The sequence below is a fragment of the Cyclopterus lumpus genome, chromosome 20 (genome assembly GCF_009769545.1).
Source record: "Cyclopterus lumpus isolate fCycLum1 chromosome 20, fCycLum1.pri, whole genome shotgun sequence".
Classification (NCBI taxonomy): Eukaryota; Metazoa; Chordata; class Actinopteri; order Perciformes; family Cyclopteridae; genus Cyclopterus; species Cyclopterus lumpus.
The window spans coordinates 14680319-14708046 of NC_046985.1; the positions used below are offsets into that span (position 1 = coordinate 14680319).

Sequence of the window (27728 nt, forward strand, 5' to 3'; positions counted from 1 at the left end):
GTGGCATCCGAGGAGAGGCAGCTGGTTACAGTCGGGATGAAGCTGGCTGTCATGTGGTTGTGCCTTCTGCATTTGACCGTTGTCGTTGCCGGACAATACACCCGCAAAGAGCATCGCAAAGACCGCAGCAATGCGCCGGCCAAAGCCCCCCAGAAGCCTCAGCCCCTCGGCACAGGTGAGTGCGTGGGCTGCGCTGTTGTCACGGCCGTGGTTTGAGTCAGAGGATGAACGCAGAGATTTATAAGTGTTTTTTACTCTCGAGTGTGTGTCAATTTCTATAGAGATAATCCGACAGTTTACATAAACACATATTCATATTCTTATATCAAATATATGTTTGGACATATCGTAGGCTACTACATATATCGTAGGCTACTACACAATATGAACGATTGAATAATATTGAATTCTGAACTGCCAAATGTATTAATAGAATATTTTGAATTGTGAAAGTTTTAAAGGGAATAAAATATCAACTGGGAATAAAGAATGGACTTCAGTCTGAATATGAAATGACTTTCATACGTCCTTGTCAGAGTTGTTTGACAAGGACGTTGTTGTTTGCAAACAATTTGAACTCCTGGACATTATGTGAATATTAGTCTGTAATCGTGGGATTGGACTCGGACAGTGGTTGGGCTCATCTTTATGATGTCACCTTGCGACAGATATGAAACTGACCAGAATGAAAGATAAGACAAGACCAAACTATATGTATCCCAATAAGGGAAACTAGCTGTGTAGCAGTTGCAAGACAGATTGCGAATATTAAATGTCAAAAAACTGCTGGGATAAGCTTAGAGATAAGTACAGCATTCGATTTATTGGAAGAGTGTAGTACTTAATATTTTCACATTTGTAATTGGACATTATGTCCCATCATGTCATGGGAGTGAGCTGTATGGATTTGGCACAATGTATTGTTGCTCTTGTTCTTTGTTTAGTTTATTGTAGGTTGAGAGCGATGGAAAAAAACTTGTGTTTTCCAATAAAGCTAATTTGGACTTTGATTCTGAAAAAATCAACTCATTTATACAAAAAAAGGTGATAACATAATAGCCTACATATAGCATAACATGCGTAACATAGGCTATAGAACATTTTTACAGTGACAGTATCCACGTGGCTTCTTTTGTAGCCTATGATCCAGATTTAACTTGTACAGTTGACTGCAGGAATAAACTCTGTTTATAGGATTACTGTCAGACTAAACACAGTAATGGCAAAATAATCCTATGAAAAGGGTTAAAATGGAACCCCGCAAAATGTCGAACAACCACAACCTGATCTGGAAGCGGGAGGCCCTCTGCTCCTCACAACAACCGTAACATGTAGGGTATTAGAAACACATGTGCTAATAAACTAACAATAAAGTGGTCTTAAACTTTGTGTTTAAAAAAAAGTCAAATGAGTAGGCTCTAAGAGAACTTCAAGGAGAGACGAGAGATGCGACTCATTAGTAGATTATCATAGTTTATCAAACAAAACAGCGCAGTGCCGATGCAGATTATTCATACATGAGACGTAGCAGACCTGCCGATGCGACAAGAAAAGCAATAGGATTCATACGTGTAGATGGCATTCAACCATAGACTGTGATATTGAAGAAGACTTCAAACTAGACACTGAGATAAACTCATGTTTACAATGTTTACTGAGGTAATAAATCAATTCTCATAGGCTTCTTTTTGGCAGAACTGGAGGTTGCCACCTGGTGTATACACTAAACTACTAAACATTGCGAGATCACGAGTTGATTGTGTTGTGATTGCTATAGAGATAACGAGATAACTAATTTGTTATTTTATTACTTCAAATGTTTGGGTAAAATCACTGCCAAAGATAAATGTATTCAAACAGCCCCGAGTTGCTGACAGTGATGGACTTGTTGAAGTTAGCAGAAGGATATTAGGGATACACGTGTGATTACGTCCTGTTTTCAAAATAAGATGTCAATGAGGATACATACAAAATACATATATGGAAATATACTCTGTCTGTGAATAAGTCCTGACAGTGACTGATGCATTGAGTTGACGCCACCTCTAACTACGGTACCTACAGACCGAAAATCAAGAAGTGTATCAATTCAGTTTGACATTTCTACCGTAAAAAAGCTACATTGATTTTCATTCATTTAAGATAAGAAAATATCCATCCATCCATCCATCCATTTTCAATACCGCTTATCCTCATTAGGGTCGCGGGGGGCGCTGGAGCCTATCCCAGCTGACATAGGGCGAAGGCAGGGGACACCCTGGACAGGCCGCCAGTCCATCGAGGGCAAGATAAGAAAATATAAAACTTATTTTAATTCATTTAATTATCTGAATTTGTCTGATATCAGTATGTACTGTATCTAGTCAGAGATGTCCTGAAGTCAAATTTATCAATCATTGTGAGGAATTATAGAGTGTATAATGTGATTTATTAGCACCTCGAGTATTGAGAAATGTAGCTATTCCAATGTAGAGATTTGGGACTTTTATAATGGGAAGAAATATTATTATTCTTTTTTCCAGCAACACAAAAATAAAAATAACCGGCTTGGAAAAATCTTCTTCAAAAACTTTTTTTTGTGGAAATTCTTTCTCGCTGTTACAACTTTTCTCAAGGGTTTCTCAAGATTACCAACCCTAGCTTTAAAGTAAACATATGTACTTCATTATTAAATAAATACAGTTTGAAGCAGAAATAATCAAAAACCGAGTGTACTTCTTGTATTCAAATAAAAGTCAGTTTGCTTGTAAATGTCTCCTCGTATGCCTTCTTTAAGGAAAAAAACCCTATTTGATCAATTTTAACTGGGCCTCTAAGTTTCTGAAGGACAGGACGCATGCGCTCCTTGGGAAATTTTTAGTGTTAAGCCCTGACTTGGCCATTTATCCAAAATCTCTGACATGTTCTGCTTTTTATATAGTTTTTTCTGACATTAATCCATTATCATGTGACTATGCAGGTAATGAGGATTTATTAGTGAATGACCAGAGGCAGCGAGGTCTCCAGGCCCCTCTGTCCCCAACCTACGCCCACCTTTCTTGAATTGACCGCTTTTGGGACCATCAGTCTCAGTGAGGTTACTGCGGAGGTCTTGTAGTGTTTTGGCAATCTCCGAATCAGCTATCGGTCAGACGGACAAGCCGAGGGGAGATGTTTCTGGGGTTCAGCGTAGCCAGCAGATGTCCGGGCCAAGACTACCTTTTCAGTGCGTTGCTTTTTAACACCCCCGCTTGGTAACTCAAGATACCTTAAATTGTCGTTGAGAGACAACGTGTATGACCGGATGTTTCACAAGTAGCTAGTTTACAAGCTCATTTTCAACCAATAAAAAGCGTAATCATCGTCAGACGATAGCGGGTGGGTTCCCACATTGCATTTCGGCCAGTGCGCGAATCAAGCAAAGCCCGCTCTAAGGTGAAAAGGAAAATCAGAGCGCTTTTGATGTCAACATCTTGTCCGGTTGCCTCCAGATACTACATGTGTATGCAACATCTGTTTATAGAGATTAGTGTGTTTGGGTGAACCTCTTGAACAAAAGTCCCATCTGGTGTTTAAGCAGCTGAAATAGTTTATTTCGGTGGGCACACATTTCAGTGTACTCTGTATTTTAAATCCACTGCATTCCTGCACTTTTATAATTGTGTGTTATGAATCAAATTACGATTGCATTTTTCATTATGAAATCATTTGAATGGCTGTTGTCCATTCTCTTGGTTCGGAGATATCTCAAATATATTATGATACTGCACTGTGCCTTTGTAGTCAACAGGTGCATGTGGTGCCTCAGTTTGCCTCACACCACATTCAAGCAGGGGTGGTACTCGATTACAATGTCACATTAACCCGGTCCATTCTGTATAATGAGTACTTTTGATACTGCATTCTTGTAATAATACACATTAAACAATCCATCTGGATCTTTTAAAAAAATATTTAAATATAAAACCCTGATGCTTGGCTTTGTGCGTCGAATGTCCAGTTATGGTAGTTAGTACATGAGAGGCACAAACTGGGACTAATGGTGATCTGAGATTGAACATAAAGTGATCTGAGGCAGAGATGTTCTGCAGCATTATTTACTAAACAGAGTATTGTCGGTGTTTCAACAGGGTCTGTAATCTCAGGCAGACAGAGACCACTGTTTGCGAGGAGAGGACAGTATGAAAGACAAAGGATCCATACAAAGGTGAGATCTGTGTGGCTAATATTCCACTAACACTGAGCATTGACTCGCTGGTTTCTAGAGAACAGAAAGCTTTTCTGCATATCTGCTCAGCAATCTATAATTTAATTATCTTTGATGGTCTGAAATCTAGATTTTTTTGTGATTTATATACACTGCCAAAGAAATGTATGATCTCAGTTGGAAAATGTATTTAACATTTTTTTTAAAGGTTCAGCTAAAGTTTGCACTTATCTGATACACCACCAAAGACAAAAATGACTTCACAATAAGTAGTGCCCCCTTTGAATAAATAAATGTGTTGTTGTTTCAGCTCTGAGCCATTCAGAAAGCTTTCAATAAACAGAACCAGCACTTTTTAGACATCAAAGTAGAAGGCTGTATCGGCCATATTACTGTGGCACTGGATTTTGATGCTCCCACATTCATTTACTCATCTGCTGTGCTTCCCTCTTGCCGTCCTCTCCACCTTCCAGAAGCCCAGAGTGGTCCCCAGTCGTCCAAATGGCGCTCTGCCTCCTTCCAAAGCGGCACCAAAACCTGTGATGCCGAAGTGCTCTCAGCTGACACAGAGCTGTTTGCCCCAGTTTGGCTGCTGTGACACAAGCGCCGCATGCCACTGCCGCTTCTTCAACGCCATCTGCTTCTGCCGCCGGTCGTAATACTAGTAGAGGAGATAAAGAACGCCAATACAACACAGCTGAGATTATAAACTCAAAACACACACTACCCACGCTACCACGATTGTGTTATAACAGTTATAATCAACCACCTCAACAGACAGACTGATGGATCACACGGGTGGGACAATAACCACCACCACAAAGTCAGCATCTTTAGTCAGATAGTCCGCATCTTAACAAACTTGTATACCTCTTGTGAAAGGCAGCTGCTTGTAAAAATTATCCACTTTATACTTAAGCTTACAGTCTCCTAACATCCATTTATTGTCATGGGAATTCCTTGGAACAATACTTACTGTATATTATCAGTATTATCATTATCATAAATGTTTCTTTTTTTATAATGCTGACATTGTTGTCGCATTTCACCAGTGTTACGTGACGGTTTTGCTTTATTAACATAATTATGTTCATAATGTGTGCATTGTATTAAAGAGCTGTATCTGTTATAATGAATAAATTCTATACAAACACAATTTTTACAGCAATCACTGTGTTTTTCTTTATCTTCGGGGGAAATCCTTGCAGGCTTAAAGTTATGAGCACAGGCATCAAGGTAAAACAGAAGACAACAAAACAATGACAGTAACGTAATGGTAGAGGCACAAATGGAGGGTTTGAGTAATAGCATCGGCGACACCCGTCATTAAGAATATATGGGCTAATTTCTGTTTGAGAAAGGCTTTTAAATACATCAAAGGAGCAGCTGTAAATTAGCAGTTCAGCGTGACATTAACGTGCTTGTGGAATGGACTTCCTGTGGAGAAAACAAAACGAAGTGCTGCCATCCATTAGGTATAGTAGTTTATCTCAAAGGTAACGTGACAGGAGAACAGCACCAATATGTTTTTGTTTTTTTCCTGTACTCGATGTCAGAAACACTGCCTACATATAGAATGTATTTATTTATTATTCCCAATTTGAGGTTGTATGCTGAAAAGGTGCGACCAAGTCAATTGTTTCTCTGTAACTGCTGAAATCATAAATCGTTGTGGTACACAGATGCTCTTTCGCCCTCTCTTCCGTTCTCTCTCTTTTTAATGAAACATGTAATATACAATATTCAGAGCATTGTTAGCTGCGAGCTGCAGGTTCAGCTGCCGCCATGTCGAGAGCCATTGAGAGGCATAGACTCCCCCCCCCCCCCTGGCCACAAACGGCTCATCAACCCACAGCATGTCCACCCTGGCTTTCCTTCGTCTCATCCCCAGAGTGTTGTCCCTGTCTCATTGGTAGCTGTACTCAGGCCTACTGGACAACTCTGGCTGTGTGAGGGGCACGGTGGAAAAGAATAAAAAGGGCACCAGCTGCATGCGACTGGGCACCAGTGAGCAGAAGCTTTGTAGGGCAGCCTGTATGGCACTGCATCACTCTGATGGGTACTGCATCTCGTTTTCACCACTGGAAGGGCACTCTGGAGGACTTTTTCACATTTGCCCGACAGGAAAGAGACCGATAGAAGGCACTTCCTCGTGTTTGTTCCTACCATAAGAACATCTAAGAGGGCACTTTTGCTGCGCTTTGAAGGGGCCCAAATCTTTTCAATCTGTACAGATCACATTTGATTCCGCGTGACATGTGCTTCGGGATGGTGTCTTTCCTCTAATGAAAAAGGGGGGGGGGGGGGAGGGAGTTTGCTAACAAAAGTGAAATGTTGTTCAAACTTTTCTTAAACAAAGGCTGTAGGTTAATATCCTCCCTTATTGTCTAGCAAAAGTGCTTGCTGAATGAATGAAGTGTGTACTACAGTGCGGCCAGGACCAAGGCCTACAAATACTGGATAGAGACGTTTTCCTATATGGCTTTGAGGATTGAAGAATCAGGTTCGGCCATTCCAGTGTTGACTTTTCACACACGTAGCCAACAGGAGATCATCTGTGTCAGATGTATTCTCACTTGAAATACTCCATGTGGTTTCGGCAAGGGGTGGGCCTGGGTAGAGCATGCATGAGGCAGGACATGGCATGGCTTGCACTGCAATGACGTAGCTGATTCCAAAGTGGGCCTCCTGCAAGTCCTTGAATTTGTCTTACCATTTTGGTATCGGACCTTACCGAAAGAGGTTCCCAAATCCCTTCATCTCCCAAACAGACATTTTTCATCAGTCTTGTGTAAATGACCCCTGTTTACACCCTTGATTGTTCATTTTCTTCTAGTTTTGCCCCATTCACCGCATGATCAACAACGTCACGAACCGCTCATCAATCGCTTATCTCGCTAAAAGTCAACCTCCGGTAAAATGAAGCCAGCGCAGAAGTTACACAGCAAGGTGTTGACGCTACCAGCAGAGTGATACAAGTAATCATGACATAAACATTGGGGGCTTAAGCCATACCTCTGGTTCAGGGTGATCAGCTTTATTTCTCTGCTTTTTGTGTGCACTCTGGCGTCTTAGTAACATCATGTAAATGTACATGTTACACATACATACAGTTGGTTTAAAGGCCTGCATTTATTTTTTGACAGGTTTATAAGCCTCACATTCACACTTGTCATTGGCTTACATTTGAAATCATTCTTGGGCCAGCGACTCAAAACATTCAGCATTCAGATTTTACTGCGTATGTATCGTACCCTAATGATATGACGCAATATAGCCCATGACTCTCCTTGTGTCTGGCTTGTTAGCTTAGATTGTTGTACTAAAAGACAAACAAAACAATATAACTTCCATAAAGTATTTAGTGTTTTTTTATACTGGTTATGATGTTGGACTGCATTAAATTGTGCAGGTAGTCACGGTCATATGTCCACCATATGTTCTGAGTTGGCATGATCTTTATTACTAAATGAGTTGGAGTTGAGTTTATACATTTTATATTCTTGCTTATAAATTATATATGCTTCTGAGACATGCTGGTTGTAAATATAAGTTTTTAAACACATTTTGAAGAGGACATGTTGAGAGTTCAGTGTTTAAGTTTTTACTTTGGCGCCCTCTGTTGGTGTATACACACACACACACACACACACACACACGCACACACAAACATGCACACTTTTTTAAAAGTAGATAGTGTATTTGATGGTTACCTCTCATCCACTCTGTTAGGCTAAAGCCTGGAAGACGTTCAAATCATTGAGTGCATTGGCCGTGACGAGAGTAAAAAAAGTAAGATGTATAGTTTCAAACCCACAATTGTACATGTTTTGTTTTGGAACGTGATATGTCACCACAAAGTGCTGTCACATTCCTGTTTACAGCATTTCCAGCCCTGGAATATAAGATAATTGAAAGCAATAAAGAATGCCATACCATATTATCTTTTGAATTGTCACCAGCTGCCTCACATTTATGTTTTCTTTCTTCTCTTTTTTATAGTTGTCTTTCTTTTCACTTTTTTTGATTAATTGATTGTGAAAGCTTGCGGAGAGGCAGTAAAGTACTCTAGTAAAGTTAGCGTCTAAGGAACTCTGATATTTGTGTTTTCTTTTTTCATAAATAAAGATAATTCCACCATAAATTCACCTGAATGGAGGACATTAGGTTTTTAATGCTCAGAATTTCCTGTGGACAGTATACGTATTGTAATAACACAAAATCTTTGAGGAACTCTTGAACCCAACCAGGAGGAGGAGGTCAAAGACTTGGGAGAAGCCTCACCAGTATCCATGGCAGAGGTCTCTAATGTAGCTAAGAAGCCCATCACCAGGTTAATATTATGAGATTAACCCTGAGATGCTGAAGGCTCAGGACATTGGTAGGCGGTCTTGGTTGACCATGCTTCTTCATTGTCTCATGGAAGTCGAGAACAGTGCCGACAGACCACCAGACCGGGGTGATTGTTTCTACTTTTAACAAAGGGGTCGGCAGGGTGTGCTCCAATTATCAGGTATCATACAGCTCAGTCTCACTGGCAAAGTCTATTCCAGGTTACTGGAAAGGACTCTGACAGATTGTGGAACCTCGAATCCAGATGGAGCAGAATCCGTCCTGGTCGTGGAACAGTAGACCGGCATTTTTACCTCTGCAGGTTTGTCGCGGAGTTTGCACATCCAGTCTACATGTGCTTTGTGGACTTGAAGAAGGCCTACTTCTGTATCCCCCCGTGGAGTCACATCGGGCATACTGCCGTTGTTATACAATCCATCCGGTCTTTGTGGAAGCGGTGCCAGTATTCTCGGCACAAAGTCAGACGTGTTGTCAGTGAATGGGACTCCAGCAGAATCTTTGTCAAAGCACAGCCCGGGGGAGGAGAGTGTTTGGTTTCAGAATAGCTTCTACGCTTTATGCGGATGATGTGGTCCTATGATGTGGTGACTTTCAGCTTGCACTGGGACAGTTTGCAGTCAGATGAGAAACAGTTGGGATGGTTCTCTGCTGGAAAAATACTCTCTCCGGGTTGAGTTGCTGCCTCAAGGGAAGGCCTTCAAGTATCTCGGGATCTTGATCATGAGTGAAGGTAAAGTGGAGATAGGGCGGTGACCGCCTCGCCACCATCGACGCCCTTGTTGCCCTCGTCGTCCCTCGCTCGGGACCGCCTCGTCGTCCCTCGCTCAGACAAAAAACAAAGCACTATAGCTGTAGGACATCAAACAGATACCTCAAAAGGATGCATTGTATGAATGTAATACCCAATACCATATCCACAATGTCTCACAAAAAAACAAGCATATATGTCCAGGGTTCACACTAGTGGTAATACTAACATCCAACATGCTAATTTTAAATATATATATATATTTTTAATCGTAAGTACCCCCTGGAATGCCTTCACGTACCCCCAGGGGTACACATACCCCCATTTGAGAACCACTGTTCTAGAGCACCCAAAAAGAGCAGCTATGCCTCAGACACTGAGTGAATACAAATTACACCAGCAGCGGCCAGAAGTGCAAAAAGGCCTCTGTGTGTAGCACCTCTTTATTAAGTACTTCTGCCGATAGATAAACACATTTGAAGATAAACGTTCATTAGTCCACTTGGCCAAAACAAATAGTGATGTAAAACAACATGTGGTTTATATACTATTAGCTTATGACCCCATAACATTGTTCAATATATTCCTTTTGACCCCTCACTACAGAGGATCGTCTTCTCAGATGGGTTGATTGGAATGATTTTTACAGCCTAAAGTGGTACAGGGGGGGGAGGTAACAGAAATGTTTGTTTTCTTCAATTTATCATCTTATCTCTTCGGGTCCCAACACCACCAGTATATGATATGACATTGCTGCCGAAATAACTAAAAATAAAATGTGTGCAATATGAGAATTGAATAATATATAGGGGGGAAAAAATCGAGATACACTGATATAGGTAAATCAAGTTAACATATAGGAATGAAGTGTTCGCCTTTGACAAGATAGTGTCTTGGTTTGTGCACTGTAAAAAAAAAAAAAACACGCATATATGATTATTTGAATTACACTTTCAGGAGATGAGCGCAGGACAAGTAACGTTACACACGGTCTGGTCTAACTGTCCACCTGGGTATGTTCAATAACAACATACATCCACAGCGTTGACTCAGAGGGTCAACTCTTGTGTCCCGTGTTATTACACGGCAATATTTGGGGGGGTGGCGCGCCTGTCGACCGTGTGTTTTGCTGCTCAGAGGCTTCTGCACAGAGATGGCAAGACAACCGTAGCAGACTGGGGCCTATACGGTTGGGCTTTTTACCGACAACCGTAACGTAAGAGACGCAGAGAGCGGGAGCGGAGCGAGGTAAAAAGCCAGCCGCTTGTGTAACCAAACCTATTGCGAACCAATTTCTCGTCACGTCACCAATGAATTCTCTTAAACGTCCGACAAAAAGTGTCAGACCGACGTTAGCTCGATGATGGCGGACGACTAGCAAAGCGGCTCGGTGACGCTGGACCCGTTAGCACGCTGGCTCGCGGGCAGCAGTGGGAGAAGAGCTAACTTAAGTTTGTGACGTTAGCTCGCTGAAGTAGCAGCGGGCTGTACGGGCGAAAGATTAAACAAACACAGTGGATATTTCGATTGTGTGAGGATATAACCATCTGACAAGCTCGTTAGATATTGCAAGGGCAATTCGAGGGACAGTCGGCTATCGGGAAGATTGTAACTGAAACAAATGACATTAAAAACAGCGTTTCTTCCAGTGGCTAGCTGGTTAGCTTATTGATAGCGGGCTAGCTGACTTTAGCTTTTCGTTGCAGACCGCTGCCAGTGGACCTGGATGCACGTCCTTATCTGACAGATACGGTTAAGGCGGTGTAAAACATCCAGGGCAAGTATGAGCTGACCAAACACTGTCTCCGATGTCATAGATTACTACTTGGAGAGCATTGCGCCGGGTGTCTGGTAAATTACTCGTACTTAGCGTTAACGTTAGCATGTTAGTAGATTTTCAGAAGTGAGCCGACGTTCGTTAACCATGTCGGAGTTTGTGTGTGATGATGTTTGAAATAAGGAGGCTTCGTTAGCTCAACGTTGCGATTTAAATGTTGTATGAAAGTGATTGCAATCTGCTGATTTATTATCCAACATCCGCAGTATTGTTTACTGAACTTTGTTATCTTAAAAGAAAAGAAAAACAGTGGGCACTCCTAACTTTTACGTGTCACCATTTGTTGTCAACAAGGTGTTTCTTTGATTATGCACGACACCTGACTTAAGAAACGTAAACCTAGGCCTAACATGACGCACACTGCTGTTTAATACAGTCTCCAAACAAGTGCTTATTTTATTAATACTGAACAAGAACAAGTAACACTGAAACAGTCCTTGATTTGCGAAGACACAGTGTTTTGAGCACACTATGACATAGGATATGAACTTGGGGCCCAGCTAATATCTGATGGGAATCCCTATCAATGAAATGTAGGCCCAATGGTTTGACTTCTATTTGTTTCAGTGGCTGATGAAGATTTTCTATACAGCCTTCGCTATTGTATTTCAGAACCAGTCCTGCTGTCTTCCGGCTATAAAAAGTGGTTTGACAGCTCAGGTTATCGCATACTGTATATTAGTTATTATACAATAGGAGGGAATTACTCTCAGGAAGCTGTCTCTTGAGCAGCAACTTTGGCTGGCTCTGAAATATACTTGTTTGTGTGTCTCTCTCGCACGCACACGCTCACTGGCTTGCTCACACATTGACCTTTGAAAAGCAAAAAAAGCAGCTGAGGGGCAGGAGTTGTAGACTGCTGTCACTGTATGAAGCAAGAGTGTCATGCCAACATAAATAAAAGAAGAATTTACCGGGCTCCCGATCGAGTATGTTGAGATAAAGTAGAACTAGATTAAAGATTACTATTCACTTAGCGCTTAAACACTGTTTACTGTATGTAGGGAAATTGCAAGCTCAATAGCTGTCTCATTACTGAAGATATATTTGAATTTGGTGTGCCCGGTGCTCAATAAACTGCCACAGTGAAACCCTATGTTGTTTAATTGGACTGATCAAAACCTGGCAGGTGTAAATTATGCTTCTCCCGTGTCCTGTTAATATGAAATTAAATTCAAAATGTACTTTATGGATAACTGTCGTTTTCATTTTGAGCTAAATAGGACAACACAAATAAGACTAGATTTGGTTATGGCTTAGTTTTGTTTTGTTACTGAGGTTATGGCTGAGTTTTTTTGCCCAGTTTGTTGAGCTGGGGAGTAACTGCAGGCACTTTTGTAAAAGACTGTGTATGTGGGCCTGAGGGTCCAAATGGTGTGTAAGTTGTTCTCTGTGTGAAATTAGAGAACCTTAATATCAGGCCTCTTGCAAAGTCTTGAACGTTTTGAAAGCTCTTCATTTTTACCACCATATTCTCAAGGTTAGGAACATGCTTGAATTTGAATATACTCTTTGAAAAAAATGTGTTCTTTTAAATTGCTGATTAACCTGCAGATCACTAGTGAACTCACTTGGTATGAAACAGACTTATTTTTACGTGGCACTGTGCTGCTGATTTATTTGTCTTTATCTGCCCTGTAGCCTGCACATTGATCAGTTTATTCAGGCACTGACTGACCTTGACTTTTTAATTGAGTTCCTCCTAAGCTGCTTAAAATCTGCCTGCTCCAACTTGTAGTCTATATTGGGTGATCAACCAGCCTATGTGACAACCTGATGCTGCGATAATTTAATCATATCAAAAAACGCTTGGTCCAAATTAGACCCTTGGTACGAGATCAGGAAGCAGTGGGTGTAGTGACTTCTGGAGCTCAGACCTATAATAGGCTTCATCTTGATGTCTTGTTCTCCTGGTTGCTGTCGAGAAGACGAGCATGCCTGAATGTGGTGATCAGGATTATGTTATGTCACTACTGAGAAAAGAAGTTAACACGATTCCCCAAGAAAGATATATTCAGGATTGATTTGAATCTCTCTGGAGATCAATTGTAATTGTATGATGATCTTATAATTTATTTTGTTGTTGTTTTTTTGTTGGCGCTGCAGGGAAAAGAAATCTGACAACGCAGCTGTATTGGCCCATTTGTTGTGAGAATTTTATTTTGAAATTGGCACACTATATAACACTTTAAATGATTGATGTGAAGTCAGACAATAATAATACATTGATTACGTTCCTCTAGCCTATTAACGTTGCTAGGTGGTATAGTTCTAATATTGTAGTGAGTATCAGTTATTCATTAGATATTACAGTGTATTGTGGGAAACTAAAATAAAGTAAGTTCTCTTAAATGCATTTCAAAAATTTGATTTACAGACACTGGAGAGAAAAAAATACAGCTAAAATGTGATTTGTTATTACTTCTGGACAGAGCCTAATTTTACGCCATAGTACGTAGTGATGTACACTATGTTATGCACTCAGACGTGAACTGATGATGAAAGTACAGGCACGGAATAACAACTATTCATTAGCATGCAAGGTCATCAATCAATACCACGCTGTACCAAAAGAAGTGTGCGTCTAAATCGTGTGCTGGTGTGATCCACTGAGAAAGTTGGTGGCACCAGTGCTACCTGTGGAAAAGTTGATCCAGAGCCCTGGTATTTCTTATGTATTGAACTTTGCGCTATGGCGTCAACATTATATGACTGTTCATTTCATGTTTGATATTAGCCAGATTGACACCGACAGACTTTTACAGAAAAAATTGCTAGCGCATTTACAGATTGAAGTACACGTCTAAAATCATGGTGCATAATGACTGAAACTAGTGTAGTTTACCTTTACAGAAGACCGTAGTTATACAGCAGAATTAATGTAATCACAGCAAATGTGGAAGGAGTCTGTTTATTGTTGTGAGCGTAGAAGTCAGTTTTGTGGTTGACCACCGGTGAGACAAAAAACGGTTGTAGATGTAAATGATGGTCAGTTGTTTTTAGGGCAAGTTGCAATTGTGCTACTATAGACTGTTACACCAGATTTAATGACTTTTATTTATACTTTTTATTGTTAGTGTAACAGGGGCCATTTATTCCTCTATGAACACAACAGTTATGCCATATGTTACGAGATGTACACATGTAAAGTATTACACTGGCGTCTTAATCAGAGGTCCTACTTTGAATTGTTGAAGTTTACACCAGCTGTTCTCAGCCTTGTCCTAAAAAATAGCTCTTTTTGGTTTCAGAGGAACCATGGGACACAGAGTGGACTGAACCAGAGGGTCTAGCAGCACACACCAATTGTGAGTATGTTTCCAGTATCATAATTACAGGAGGTAAATGAAGTAATTTTACACAATGTTGAAAAATATGAACAGCAGCAGCTTCTATGACGACTCAGCTGTATTTTTATTGGAACCCTGCCAAGCTCACCTGTTTCTTATTTGTGGTTTTACTGGCTGTGCGTCTTATGTGTTTGATGTTTGCTTTATTGGTCTTTGTGTGTATGCATTTAAAGGTCTCCCACTGTGGTGTATGACATGGCCACGGCCTCTTCTAGAGCCGAGTCTAGCCATAACCACAGAGGAACATCACAGCTCCATGCCATTGGTGAGTCCAAGCACACTAGGCTATAATGTACGGGAGTGGAAGGCTGGCCTCGGGGTCTGGACCACTTCCCTTTTTAAAGAGCTCACACCGTGCATTGTGTGTGTCAATATCTAAAGTACACTGTTAACTTTATGCTGAAAATGTTCAAGAAGAAAATAAAATAAAAAAATACACTTCTCTCATAAACACATTCATGTACCCACCAGTTTCCTGTGCCAAATTCAAGAGGAAGAAAAGCCTGTTTGGGACTGCCATTTATGTGGAGGTGACAGCGGAGGGGGAGTCGCGACGCACAACAAAGTCCAACAGCTCCTCCAGTCCTAAATGGGATGAGACGCTCACTCTGTAAGAAGCAACCGTTTGCCTCCTATGTGTATCTGACAGTCTGTGTCCGGGTGTATCTTAGCATGAGATATACACAAGTTCATGTTCACAGTGTGGGGGGGACAACAATCCTTTAATCCACTTTATTATATGGAGAAGATAAAATGATCGACAGAGTAGGGGGGGGGGGGGAGATGCTGTGAGACTTTTACAGCTCTTGCTTCCGAATAGCCCAGCTAAATGCCAGAGGCATGTCATTGCAAATACTAATTGTCTTGATTGGGTAATTATTGCTAAGAAGACAGAGCGGTGCTGTCTGTGTCATCCTGTGTTTGAACCATAGCTGTTTTGCAAGCCGTTATAAATCCTGCATATGGCGTCCTCGCTACAATCCTAGATATCTCTCTTTAGGCTGATGTGCTCAACTGTGATACAATACAATGACTTTGCTGTAGATTTAATTTGTAGGATTCTGAGAGATCAGAATGAGAAGCATCAAAATAATTGTTGGTTTCTTTGTTGTAGTTTCTCTTTTCAGAGGAGTTGATCCTGAGGTTGTGGATGGTGATTTTATGTATTAAATGGACAGCCTCTTTTCTCTCCAACTTTAAATGTATTAACTGGTTCCAAACTCTGGCCCCAAAAAAAAGACACCGCTGATGGAGCACACTGGCGCTAAACACATGTCTTTTGACTGTCCTTTTTTCGATGATGTAGATTTGTGTTGACGTTCTAATAATTACACGTGTTATGTGTTTGTTTGTGTTTTCCTGACCTTTTTTAGGAATGTAACACCGCACACACAGGTGGATTTCAAAGTATGGAGTCACCACACCCTGAAGGCAGACGCTCTGATTGGCAAAGCCACGCTGGACCTAATTCAAGCCTTGGAGCAGCATGACAGAAAATGTATGATTTAAAATGCAGAAGCATGTTATAATACAAGGTCGGGAGGAGGTGTTCATGATTTAACAACAGTTGTGGTGCAGTTCGACACACATGAAGAACTATATATTTAGACGAGCCAACATCACCACCGTGTGTTTTGAACTTTTCCTGTCTTTTTGCTACATATACCCTTATCATCTCTGATCATCTCCTGATTATAATGTGAATTATTCAAGTTTGTGTTAATCCGAATCACCATGACAACAGATTTAGTGTTGAGGTTGCCTGATATCTGTTCAACGTGTCTTTTTTTTTTCAACGTGAACATTGTAAATTATGCATGTCTATGAAATTGGTTTGCTTTATGCTCTTCTTGATCCTCGTTTTGCCTCTACAGTGGAGAATGTGAAGGAGGTGCTGAAACTGAGCGTGGAGCAGAAGGGAGCTCTGGTTCCCGCTGGCGAGCTGACTGTCTACCTAGATGGCCTGACAGTCACTGGCCAGGAAGAACTGGCACCACTTACCAACGGCAATGCAGCAAATGGCACCAGTGAGCTGAGTATTTATGTGTTCGGGGTGTGTGACACAGATTTGCCAATTTTCCTTATGTGAACTGGTGAATGACTATCAACTATGAAGCAAAGGGAGAGAAATATGCCACCGATGCATATACTGGTCCACTAAAATAGTTTTCCCCCATCCACACTAGAAGTTCAACAGAACGGCGATACCATCCATGAAAATGGAGACTCATCATCTTCTTCCTCGAGGGCTGCTAGCAGGTGAGTTAACTCTCTGTGTGTGTGTGTGTGTGTGTGTGTGTGTGTGTGTGTGTGTGTGTGTGTGTGTGTGTGTGTGTGTGTGTGTGTGTGTGTGTGTGTGTGTGTGTGTGTGTGTGTGTGTGTGTGTGTGTGTGTGTGTGTGTGTGTGTGTGTGTGTGTGTGTGTGTGTGTGTGTGTGTGTGTGTGTGTGTGTGTGTGTGTGTGTGTGTGTGTGTGTGTGTGTGTGTGTGTGTGTGGCTCTCTCTGGTTTTGTCGCTAGTCGTTGTGTAAGGTGAGCCGCTCTGGCGGGTGTGGTTGGAACATAGTGCATGTCACGTCAGTTCCACTTGATTTTTTATTTCTTAGGCGCAACCATATGATATAGTGCCCTATCTTTACAACTTGTTTTCAATTGTATTTGTCATAATTTAATATTGTTTTACTGGTTTGTATGTGTGGGTTGGAGATGAAGCTGTGCCCCTAGTAGTTCCACTGTGCGCCCCCCAAAGGTGTGCACCCCCCAGTTTGGGAACCACAGCCTTATATGGTTGTTGGCCTGATGAGAAGAACTCCTTGAAACCAAGGAATGCTAACAGGCTGCAAAGAGTTATGTGCTAGCTTGGTTTCCCCACAATGTGCCCTAGAGAAGCATATTTGGTCTTGTCTCTCCTGCTTTTTCCCAACCTTGACTACGCCCGTCTCTTGCTTTAAGTGCTTGTGCTGCCGCTGGCACAGTCTTTATTAGTTGTGCCCTTTAGTGAGTCTAACTGGGTTTTTATGGAAAAGCCACTGAAGAAGCATGTCTGCTCATCGCAAAAGACCACAGTTGGTGGGGGGGTAGTTAGCAGGTTGTGGCTGCCTGGCTCCTCTGCATTGCAGTTGCTGAGAGGACTGTGAGACACAAACAGAGAGGTATATTTAAAATTTGGTAGTGTTTCCCCTCCATGGGAGTACCCAAAATATTTGAATACTCAGCCAGATAGAAAAGGTAGACAGCTGAGGGACATTTGTGGTGATGAGACTTTTTTTCTCTGTCATTGTTACATAAATAATTCAATCTTAAATATGTGTTTATGAAAGCAAGACAATTACAATACCACGTACACCCATTTTTGTTTCAACATATTCAAACATAAAACAGATGAATAGCTCTGGGAAATAACAGAGAAAGGTGTGAACTTCTTTAAAAAAACAAGAAGACCTTCAACATTTTTGATAGGTCTTCTTGACGCATTTTTTTGTTTTGATATGGAGTAGTATCACTCTGAACTTGGCCTTTGTATCCCTGCTTCTTCCTCTAAATGTGACTTCACTTTATGCAAGTAATCTGCTATTTAGCTTGGAGGCTAATCTTTGGGGACCCTCTCTGCCCTACTTGTCTCTTTACTCATTGTCCTTTACGGTTTTAAGTCACGGTTATGCATAGTGCCAACTGGCAGTCTTCACTCCGTTGCCTCTCCTCTTTTCTGGTCACCTCTTTCAAACCTTTTCCCTTTTTTTATTTTTTGCTTTTGAAATATTGTTATTTCTTATTTCTCTCCTTTCATTTCAGGTAGCTTGTGTTCCTACTTTTCCTCAGTCAAGCAGGGAGACTTTTCCTGTGGAGCTCGAGGCGCTAGGTCTCATAGCCTGTCAAAACATTAGGTTCCTAGCTGGCCCTCATGCTGGATACAGGAGCACAATGTTGTATTTGGTTTCAACTGTGTGTGTTCCAACTTATACAATTTCAGAAATTGCTTTTCTACTTTGCCTTTGTACCAAATTGTATCTCTGCATTAGATTGTAATAATAAAACGGCAAGTCCAGTTGCCTTTGATGTAGTATTTGTAGTAAACCTATACATATTAAAACATCAGTATATTGATACAAATACAATATATGTATAGATACAAATGAACAAATAACTCCTTTCCTCTGTCAGGCTCCCTAAAATGGGACCGATATAGTGGGAAATGAGTTGGCATGCCTTTCTGTGCTATGCGTCTTACCGGACATTGAGTATTAGTTATAGGAAGAGCTTTTATAATGTGCGGATATGCTGAGTAGTCAAATCAACATTCATCGGAGTTGTCCGTACTTCTGACCCTTTCTGACTTGTTCTTCTTGGTTGCTAGCTAGCTGGTCTGCTGTTTTACTTATTGCCGGCTGTGAACTTGCCTGGACTTGTGTCATATGGCAGATTTTGTATTGTTCTTAGTGTGGGCACGTCGGTTCACCGTCTGAACTCCTCGGCCTCGTAAAAGAGCCTCTTCAGCTGTGCCCCATAACGTCACTGTGCAATCCTATTATGTCCTGTACTTGCCAAAGGACAATAGTCCCAGTGTCTTGAGTCAAGACTTTTAAGGTTACAAGGATTACAAAGTTCATTTATTATCATTGTAAAACAGTCCCATTCTGCTTCATAAGAAAACACGCACAAAAAACTAACAAAACTATATTATGTGTGGAGGATAAATTTAAGACTCGCAGCCTGAGGAAATATGCTGCACTGGTGGTACGGCAGCTGATGCTTCTGTAACACTCGCCAGACCGCAGCAGGGTGAACAGGCTGGGGTGGGTATTGTCTTGGTAGATGGGTACCAATAATGTTGAGTGGTTCTAATCGCCTGATGTGGGACCCTCCTTTCCGTGGCTGTGCAGATCCTATGCAAGTTTGTAATGTTTCCAGTCAGGTTGCTTTCATCAACAAGAAGTTGGCACAGGAATTTGGCCGTCTTTAGTTTCCTTAACAAATACAGATGTTTAGAAACTTCATTCAAGCCAGGATGGAGACGACCATGTCAGGTTGTGATGTTGAATCCCGAGGCCTTAAAACTGTTCATATGCTCCATTGATGTGTCTGTATTAGCCTCTTTTTTTTTCTAAAATCAACAATCGTCATCAGTCTCTACAATATTGTTGATTTTCACCCCATATGAACTCTAATTGTTGTTTGTAATCTTGCCGATGCTGGTAGTGTCGTCTACAAACTAGTTTCATCTGCAAGTCGGGGGGCTCTTATGTCCACCACTGGAGTGCAGGGAATGTGACTGCATATCCGATCCAAACTGCCTTGGGTCTGTCTGTAAAGAAGTCTAATAGCCAGTTACAGAGTGAGGTACTAAAGCCCATAGTGCTCGGTTTACCAATCAGTTTCATGGGGGAGATTGTGGTGAAAGCTGAGCTGAAATGAAATCGACAAACAACATTCGGATGCAAGTGTTGTTTTCAAGATGAAGGAGGGCTAAGTGGAGGGCAATGGAGACGGCATCATCTTTCGATCTGTTGGCACTGTTTACAAAGTAGTGAGGGTCCAGGCTGGCTAGGAGGTTTTATATGTGTATTGTACAACCAGTTTGTCAAACCACTTGAGAGCCACAGGGTGGTCGTCATTGAGGCTGGACCCTGCAGACTTCTTTGGTACAGGGACTTTGTTGCTGTCTTGAAGAAGGTGGGAACACTCTTCTGAGACTTTACTATGTTGAAGACGTCATTGATGACATCAGTAAACCCAACCAGGGAAGTTATCAGGCCCACCAGCTTTACTGGACCCCGCACACACTCGGCTCACATTTGCTAATCTACAGACATACTTCTGCTTCCACTTTCACACTAGACTCAGTTTATCATGCTGCCCTCAGATTCATTAGCAGAGACCCCTATGACACCATTGCATTCTGTATCACAGATGGTCATCCAGAATGCAGCTGCTCGACTGGTCTTCAACCGACCGAAATTTACCCACACTACTCCGCTCCTCCGCGACCTTCACTGGTTACCGGTGGCCGCCCGCATCCGCTTCAAAACATTGGTACTTGCGTACCGTGCTGCGAACAGATCGGGTCCAGTCTACATCCAGGACATGGTCAAACCGTACACCCCAGCCCGTTCACTTCGCTCGGCTTCTGCCAATCTGCTTGTAGCTCCTTCACTTCGAGCTAAATCACGACTGTTTGCTGTGCTGGCTCCTCATTGGTGGAACGAGCTCCCCATTGACATCAGGACAGCAGAAAGTCTCTACATCTTCCGGCGCAAACTAAAAACACATCTTTTTCGACTATACCTTGAATAGGTAGCACTTAAATACCGTAGTAGCACTTAAATGTCCCTTACCGATAGCACTTTAGTAGCACTTAAATGGCACTTACGGATAGTACTTTGTAGTTTAACTTTATTGAAGAAATTGTACTTGCTTGATTCTTGTTGTTCTGAGTTTGGACTCACGGTTTAATGCACTTATTGTAAGTCGCTTTGGATAAAAGCGTCAGCTAAATGACATGTAATGTAATGTAATGGTCTGTCGTCTCTGGCACAGAGACGTAATAAACACATGTATCTCTTCATCCATAAACCCCTTATTGGACATTCACCTCCAAATATAACATCTATGCTGGACTGAACCACAGGTTGCTGACAACCTTCCATTCCTAACAGCTTTAAGTCTTGTGGGTTTATTCTGAACTTATAAAACCTGCCTTTAGTTTTTGTGCACCAAAGGCATGACATTTTCGACATTGTCACTATCCCTGGACAATTCAAGATGTTGATCTGAAAGCACTTTACCACTTAGTGTGCAATTTATTTCACTCAGTGTTGTCCTTTTTTGTTTAGATTTTTTATTTTATTTTACTGTGTATTTCTCGTCGTGATTGCAAATGATTCCTAGTCCTAAATAAAAGTATGAATTAAAGAATACATTATTTTATGGTGTGTACTGAATAGGTCTAGAATTTGTACGGTGTAATGAAGAAATTCTTGCGTGTGTACCCAGATTCAGATTTGAGCTAACTAGTTTGATTCCTGGTGTGTTCTCCCTTTAAAGCGCAGTGAATGAGACAGATTTGGGCCCGAGGTCAACTTCCTGTTCGGTCTCCAATGGTGTGGATGGACAGGAGCCTTCCAGCTCCTGCAGCCTCGCCCTTGGTCACGTCGTCAATGGAGACGTCACACCCAACTCCACCCCAGTCCACCAACCTTTAGAGGGTGACACAGAGAGTAGGACGGGTGAGTTTGATCTTTAGTTTGCATTGCACAGTGTGTGAGAATTACAGTAACGTTTATGGTTCAAAACAGAATCCCGTTTTTTTTAGATTTGTGCGGTTTCTGACCATTTCAATACTTTTGTGTTTTTCCTCATGTACAGCTATTACATCTTCTGTGAGCGGTAATGTCCTCACTTGAAAAATATTTCCGGATTATATTTGATAAACTATATTCTTATGTCAAGAATTCAAATCCAAATCCGAGCACCTCAGTTAGAAATGTGCGTATGTCCAGCAGGTATTCATTATGTTGCGCGTCTTTGTTCAGGATGTTTTACTTCCTCGTGGTTAACTTGGTAAAAAGTAGATTATAATGGTATATTCATCCTTATTAGTTGAGGCCTATAATCTGCTTCTTTCAACGCCTCGAAAAACTCCCTGAAGAGATAACCAAATTGAAAAGGAAAGCCATGTGCATTATACTGTGGAGAGCAGGCAGGGCACTAATAGCACATTGCCTTCCCTGAGCCTGGGTTGATGAGAGAACCTAACTTATTTACGAGTGCACCTCAGATAGAACTATCACAGTCGGTTTTAATTTATTAAAATGCTACGTAATAAAAATAATTGGTATGATTTCTCTAATTTGTGGGGCCTCCGCTGCCTCACTCGAGTTAGAAACTAACGGGGGACTTCACAATTGTTCTTGTGGTAATGTCACTGTTGCGTTTTAAGGCTGCAAATAGCCTCACCTTATTTTCTTTTCCAAGATTACAAGACTATCCATTTAAACTGCCATTTTTTTCCCCATGAGACATCACTGACATCAAGTCATGCATGGATGAAGTGTTTAGTCAATGCACGTAAACGGCACCATCAGGGTAGGAAATTGACGATTTTTTTCGGGGGCAATGCCAACTGGGCATTTACAAAAAAAATTGGGGGCACTTTTTGAAACTTTAACCTTTGTTCAAAATAATAAATATACTTACTTAGGCTTACAGTATATGAACAACTGTCATCAAATGACAATAATAAGACTATTAGGCAGTAGTCTACAGATTCAAAGTGTTTTCTTAGATTTTTTTTAACAAAAAAAAGGAAACAGAAATCAGACAATCATATTCAAGTTTATTCTTATTTCTTTGTGGTTATTTATTATAACATTTTTTTAAACAACTATTAACAATTATATTTTTTATATATTATAACATATATATATAACAATTAAAAAATACGCAATAAAAGGGCTATACATAGATTAATTAAATTAAATTTACAACCAATTTTTCAGAAAATGAAAATAAATATTAAGTGAGATCATCATGAGGTCTTCCACTGTGTTGAGATTGAACAAACAACAATAGTATGTTACATATGATAAGGGATTTAATCTAAACAGTTAACCATTGAAACCCTCAGTCAACTGCAGTCTCAACTAATTGTATTTGTGAACCACAAGATGACAGTAGCTTATGAAGATGTGACTGCACTCTGGCTAACGTTAGCTAGCTAGCAAGCCAGCCTTTGTAGCTAACGTTAGCTAGCTAAAGCAAACTAAATAAGTTCAAAATAATTACTACTAGTTATCACTCACCGAAGGCAATGGCCACGTATTTCCTGTGCTGGATTGAAGCAGAAAGTTTCTCCTCCCACTCACAGGAGGTCAAGAAGCTCCACTCGGTTCATCACGCACACGCAAAATCGAGGTGAAAATCCAAAACATGATATGGCAACTTGACCGGGTCAGGGGCTACGATGTTTTTGACCAGTTCATTAAATTATCATAATTATTAGAGGAAATTATGGGGGCATTTTTTGGCAAAATGATATTTCTTAGGGGCAGTTTTGCCCTTTGCCCTCGTGTATTTCCCATGCTGAGCACCATTGTCTTTCCCTGACTTGCCTCCAGTCAACGGAGAGTCCTGTGATGCTGCGCTTGGGCCAACGTCTGCTACAACAGGTGATACGCTGCCCCCTGCAGATGACCATGAGGACTGCAACCAAGAAGCCACCCCGCCAGACCCTGACACAGCACCGGATAGCACACCTCAGACCCTGCCAACCTCCACACAGGCTCCAGCCTCCTCTTCCACTGCTAAGCCTATCGATGGCACTGCTGCTGCTTCCTCCACATTTGCCTCCCCGGCACAGGGCCCCCAAACCATCACAACCTCCTCATCAACAACCCCCTCCCCCCCAGCTTTAGAAGAAGCGAATGCTTCAGCAGTCGTCGGCGGTGGTAGCAGTAGTAGCAGTGCAACTGTAACTACAGATGGGGCCAAGCCCAGGCAGCAGGCCCCCAATGCTGGAGCCGCAGACCCTCTGCCGCCGGGGTAACAAACAATGCATTTTCTGCATTCCATGACTTTATGGCATCACCTTTTTACTAAGCTATGATTTAAATGGAGGGGTATTTACTGTAAATTAGAAATGTTGTCTTAAATATTTAATATATATTATTTCATTATTAATTAAACAAATATTGTAAAGTCTCCTAGTAAAGCAGAGGGTGCAACTTTATGAAATTCAGATGTTCTATCCATCTCTGTCCTCTTTCACAACCTAATGTAGCTTTTTGTTTTCGCCCTGCAAATTGTTGTTAATTGTTGTGTCTTTCAGGTGGGAGCAGCGTAAAGATCCGCATGGTAGAACTTATTACGTAGACCACAACACCAGAACTACGACCTGGGAAAGACCACAGCCACTACCACCAGGGTGAGTGTCTCTCTCCTGCTCACTATCTGTCTTCAGCGCTTCTCAGACATGGAATCTGTAACTTGACCAGGTTCATTTGTGCATTTTAGCAGTAGCCATACAAAGGTGATATTTATTTTAAATGTAATTGACCATAAGTCAGGCTGGCTCAGTAATGTGCTTACCAGCTTTCTTTTTGTCTGTCTAATTGTTTATTGTACTGTATCTCTGTCACTCTGCCAGTTGGGAGCGTAGAGTGGATGACCGGGGCAGGATCTATTATGTGGACCACAACACCCGCACTACCACATGGCAGCGTCCCACGATGGAATCGGTCCGCAATTTTGAGCAGTGGCAGAGCCAGCGCAGCCAGCTGCAGGGAGCTATGCACCAGTTTAACCAGCGATACCTCTACTCTGTAAGTCAATTCCCACTGTCACCCGTCCAACGCCCCGTTGCTCCCATAACCCACTTTAAAAAGAAACAAAGGTTTTGCATGTTCCTGCCCCCTAAATTAGTTTGTCAACATTCTAACTTTTTAGTTGTGGAATGAAATCTACAACTCTTCACATAAAAATAATAATCAAGAAGCGTGGACATTTCCCCTGAGAGGCCACATTAGTGCATGCAAAGAAACCGTATGGCCAATGTGCCCTCCGTTTTGTAAATTTGGGATATTGAGTTTACTTGAACATTAATGTCGGGGTTGCACTGAGGACCGTTCAAATGGGTTGAAACATTTGCACTCTTTTTGCTTAACACTCTTTACAATTAAGGATGCCGTGTTAATATATAACACATATTATTCCAAATACAACTCACTATTTGTGATTCTCAATGTACATTCAGATGTTAGGGACCAAAGATACATGCTTCCAATCTTTAGATCTCACACCTAAAGAACTCACCTGACTCCACCGGATCTATCCAGCTTTGAGCTTTTAGAAGCTTGTCAGATTTTTAAGTGTGCATTCAACTCAAATATTCAAACAGAGAAACGTATGAGGAGAACCTTGCTTTAACATCTTAACTGCGGTCTTATATGATCTTGAATAGTTAAACCAGGCATTTTGAAAATATATAAATATTTGATCAATTGTTTTCGGCATGTTAAATATTATGAAGACCATAAACAAATGCATTTAGACGAAGATTTACTGGCTTTTAACAACCTTTCCTATACCTACTGAGGGCTACTTTACCATTGTTCATATTAATGCAGCTAAAGCAATGCAACTTTGACAATAGTGAAAGCAGAAATTAAGCTTATTGTTATGGATAATTTTTCATTTGAGCCAGTGTAAACTTTAGAAAAACACCAAACTCAAGCAAGTTTCAAGTCATTGCCAGTTGATTTTCATACCACAGTGAAATGAATGGAAACCAGTCACTGCATTGAAGTTGATGAAAAGATAGTTCAGATATCAAAAACCCGACAGAGTTCTTTGAAAAGGATTGGCCTCATTGTAAAGTGAATTGTAGAGTAAATCAAAGAAAAAATAACTGTTTTCTCACACCCATGATATACATCTTTTTCTATCCTAATTGGCAAGGGTAGACCAGTTGATCAATGTTTTTATCATGACGAGCTTAGAAATCAAAGTTCAGTTTCCGATGGTGATTACAAATGATGAAACTTGAAACTCATGTCCATCAAACCTTTGCGTAATGAGTCTCATCTCTTTCTCTGGGGGCATTTGTTTCGCAACCCCCTTCATTAATACACAGCAACTCATTTGGCCTAAAGGTGAGAACTACCTCTCCACACCCCTCCCTGCCCCTGCCCTAATCTGGTTTTCTTGGGGAGGGTCCTTCTCCTAAATGTTTGATCTCAGCAGTGATGTCATCTTTACAGATGATGATTAGTTTACAGCACAAATCAATGCTAGCTGGGAAGTACAGAACAGTTAACCAAGCACAGAGGCCTTCTTGCCAGCTACATCATGGAGTCTTGATTTTATTTATTTTCTTAAATTATTTTCGAATATTTTTTTTGATACATATACATATTTGGAATATTTGCTTGCCAGATTTTGTGTGGTGTTCGAGTTTTTAGTTTTTTTTTAAATGGAAGTCTATGTGTGCAACCCTCGTTTTCAGGCATCCATGATGTCGGCTGAGAACGATCCTCTCGGCCCGCTACCTCCTGGATGGGGTGAGTTCACATTCTTTCCTTCTAAATACTGCACACATGTTCACTCTGCGTCAGTATGTACTGTTCTGTAACTGTGAAACCTACATCACATCTGCAGTTCTTGCTGATGAGAAGAACACAGAAATGTATAGATTTGCATAAATGTTCCTACCAAAATGAGTGTTGATACGAAAACACAAACACTGCTCGCTGTTCACAAAGGTCATAGGTGGCAGCTAGTCGAAGACGTGTGCATGAGTACATACAGCATGAGTCAGCACTAATAATCTGATATGTGTTGCCACATTTTGGGGCCCAGTGTACATCCTGTCTATTAAGATTCCAATTCCTCTCTGCGTTTTTTATCAACTTTTAGAGAGGCGTGTGGACTCCAATGACCGAGTGTACTTTGTCAACCATAGCACCAAGACAACGCAGTGGGAAGACCCCCGAACCCAAGGGTGAGCTCTTTTAAATATCATCTTTGTTTATTGTGAAAGGTGATCTCAAAGTTAATGGGCCTTTTCTGTCTCTGAGATCTAGCAGGGATTTTACTGCTGTTGTTTGAGCCAAAATAGAAGAAAAACATTCTATGATATTCTCACTATTACCATGATTGTTGGGCTCCCTCAGAAAGGACACAAATTACTGTGTATTGGCTGAAGTCTACTTTCTGTAAAAGTGTTGAAATATTCACCCACGACCTACTTCTCGTCTTATAAGGTAATTTTAAGGGCCTGGTCAGATAGTGCGTGTTTTAGCAGACTATTGGTGTTTAAACAAAGAGTGGAGCATTTTGTGCACTCTTGCATTGCTGAGTGCCTCCCGTTTTGCTCAAGTCCCCTGAAGGTTTTGAGTTGGAAAAGAATTAAACTCGCCGGAAAAAAGTGCCTGACATCATTAGTGGTTTTCCCCATTATGGTTTTTTTGCTGGAATACCTGAGCTGTTTGAGGTTAGCAACTGTAGTTACCATGATCTAAAAACAAAACGGTAGGCCTGAACGCAGATTAGTGCTGTGCTCGAGATTTCGGGTAGGTAGTTTTGATTCATGTGAGGCAGCGTATGGCTTGGTTTGTGTTAAGCTAGCGTTAGCACTTATTCCAGGGTTGCCAACCAAGAATAAAAAATAAAAAAGACGCTGCGAACTGCAAGAAACGCTGTGTGATCGTGCGTATGATGTGATCACTTTGATAAGTTGGAACCAATGTTGCAATTCAGACCTT

General features: G+C 41.2%; 2 protein-coding genes across 5 annotated transcripts in view; both read left to right on the forward strand.

Moving 5' to 3' along the window:
* On the forward strand, positions 1 to 14652 carry LOC117749926 (agouti-signaling protein-like; the record flags this gene model as incomplete). Its single annotated transcript, XM_034560745.1, has 4 exons — positions 1 to 175; positions 4110 to 4186; positions 4660 to 4841; positions 14508 to 14652. Coding segments are annotated over exons 1-4 (543 nt in total), but the record flags the coding sequence as incomplete, so codon positions are not given.
* Positions 10235 to 27728, forward strand: part of LOC117749301 (NEDD4-like E3 ubiquitin-protein ligase WWP1) — a 25017-nt gene continuing 7523 nt past the window's right edge. The window contains exons 1-13 of one of the 4 annotated variants that reach the window (XM_034559628.1): positions 10235 to 10300; positions 14376 to 14432; positions 14648 to 14739; positions 14946 to 15084; positions 15848 to 15972; positions 16349 to 16501; positions 16661 to 16733; positions 21514 to 21695; positions 23586 to 24009; positions 24296 to 24391; positions 24614 to 24788; positions 26471 to 26525; positions 26881 to 26965. In XM_034559628.1, coding sequence (XP_034415519.1) covers positions 14670 to 14739; positions 14946 to 15084; positions 15848 to 15972; positions 16349 to 16501; positions 16661 to 16733; positions 21514 to 21695; positions 23586 to 24009; positions 24296 to 24391; positions 24614 to 24788; positions 26471 to 26525; positions 26881 to 26965 — 1577 coding nt within the window. In that variant the 5' untranslated portion in view covers positions 10235 to 10300; positions 14376 to 14432; positions 14648 to 14669. Of the gene's footprint in view, positions 10536 to 10656; positions 11139 to 14375; positions 14433 to 14647; positions 14740 to 14945; positions 15085 to 15847; positions 15973 to 16348; positions 16502 to 16660; positions 16734 to 21513; positions 21696 to 23585; positions 24010 to 24295; positions 24392 to 24613; positions 24789 to 26470; positions 26526 to 26880; positions 26966 to 27728 lie in introns of those variants that run through there. The other 3 variants (XM_034559627.1, XM_034559629.1, XM_034559630.1) reach the window with 3 other exon arrangements.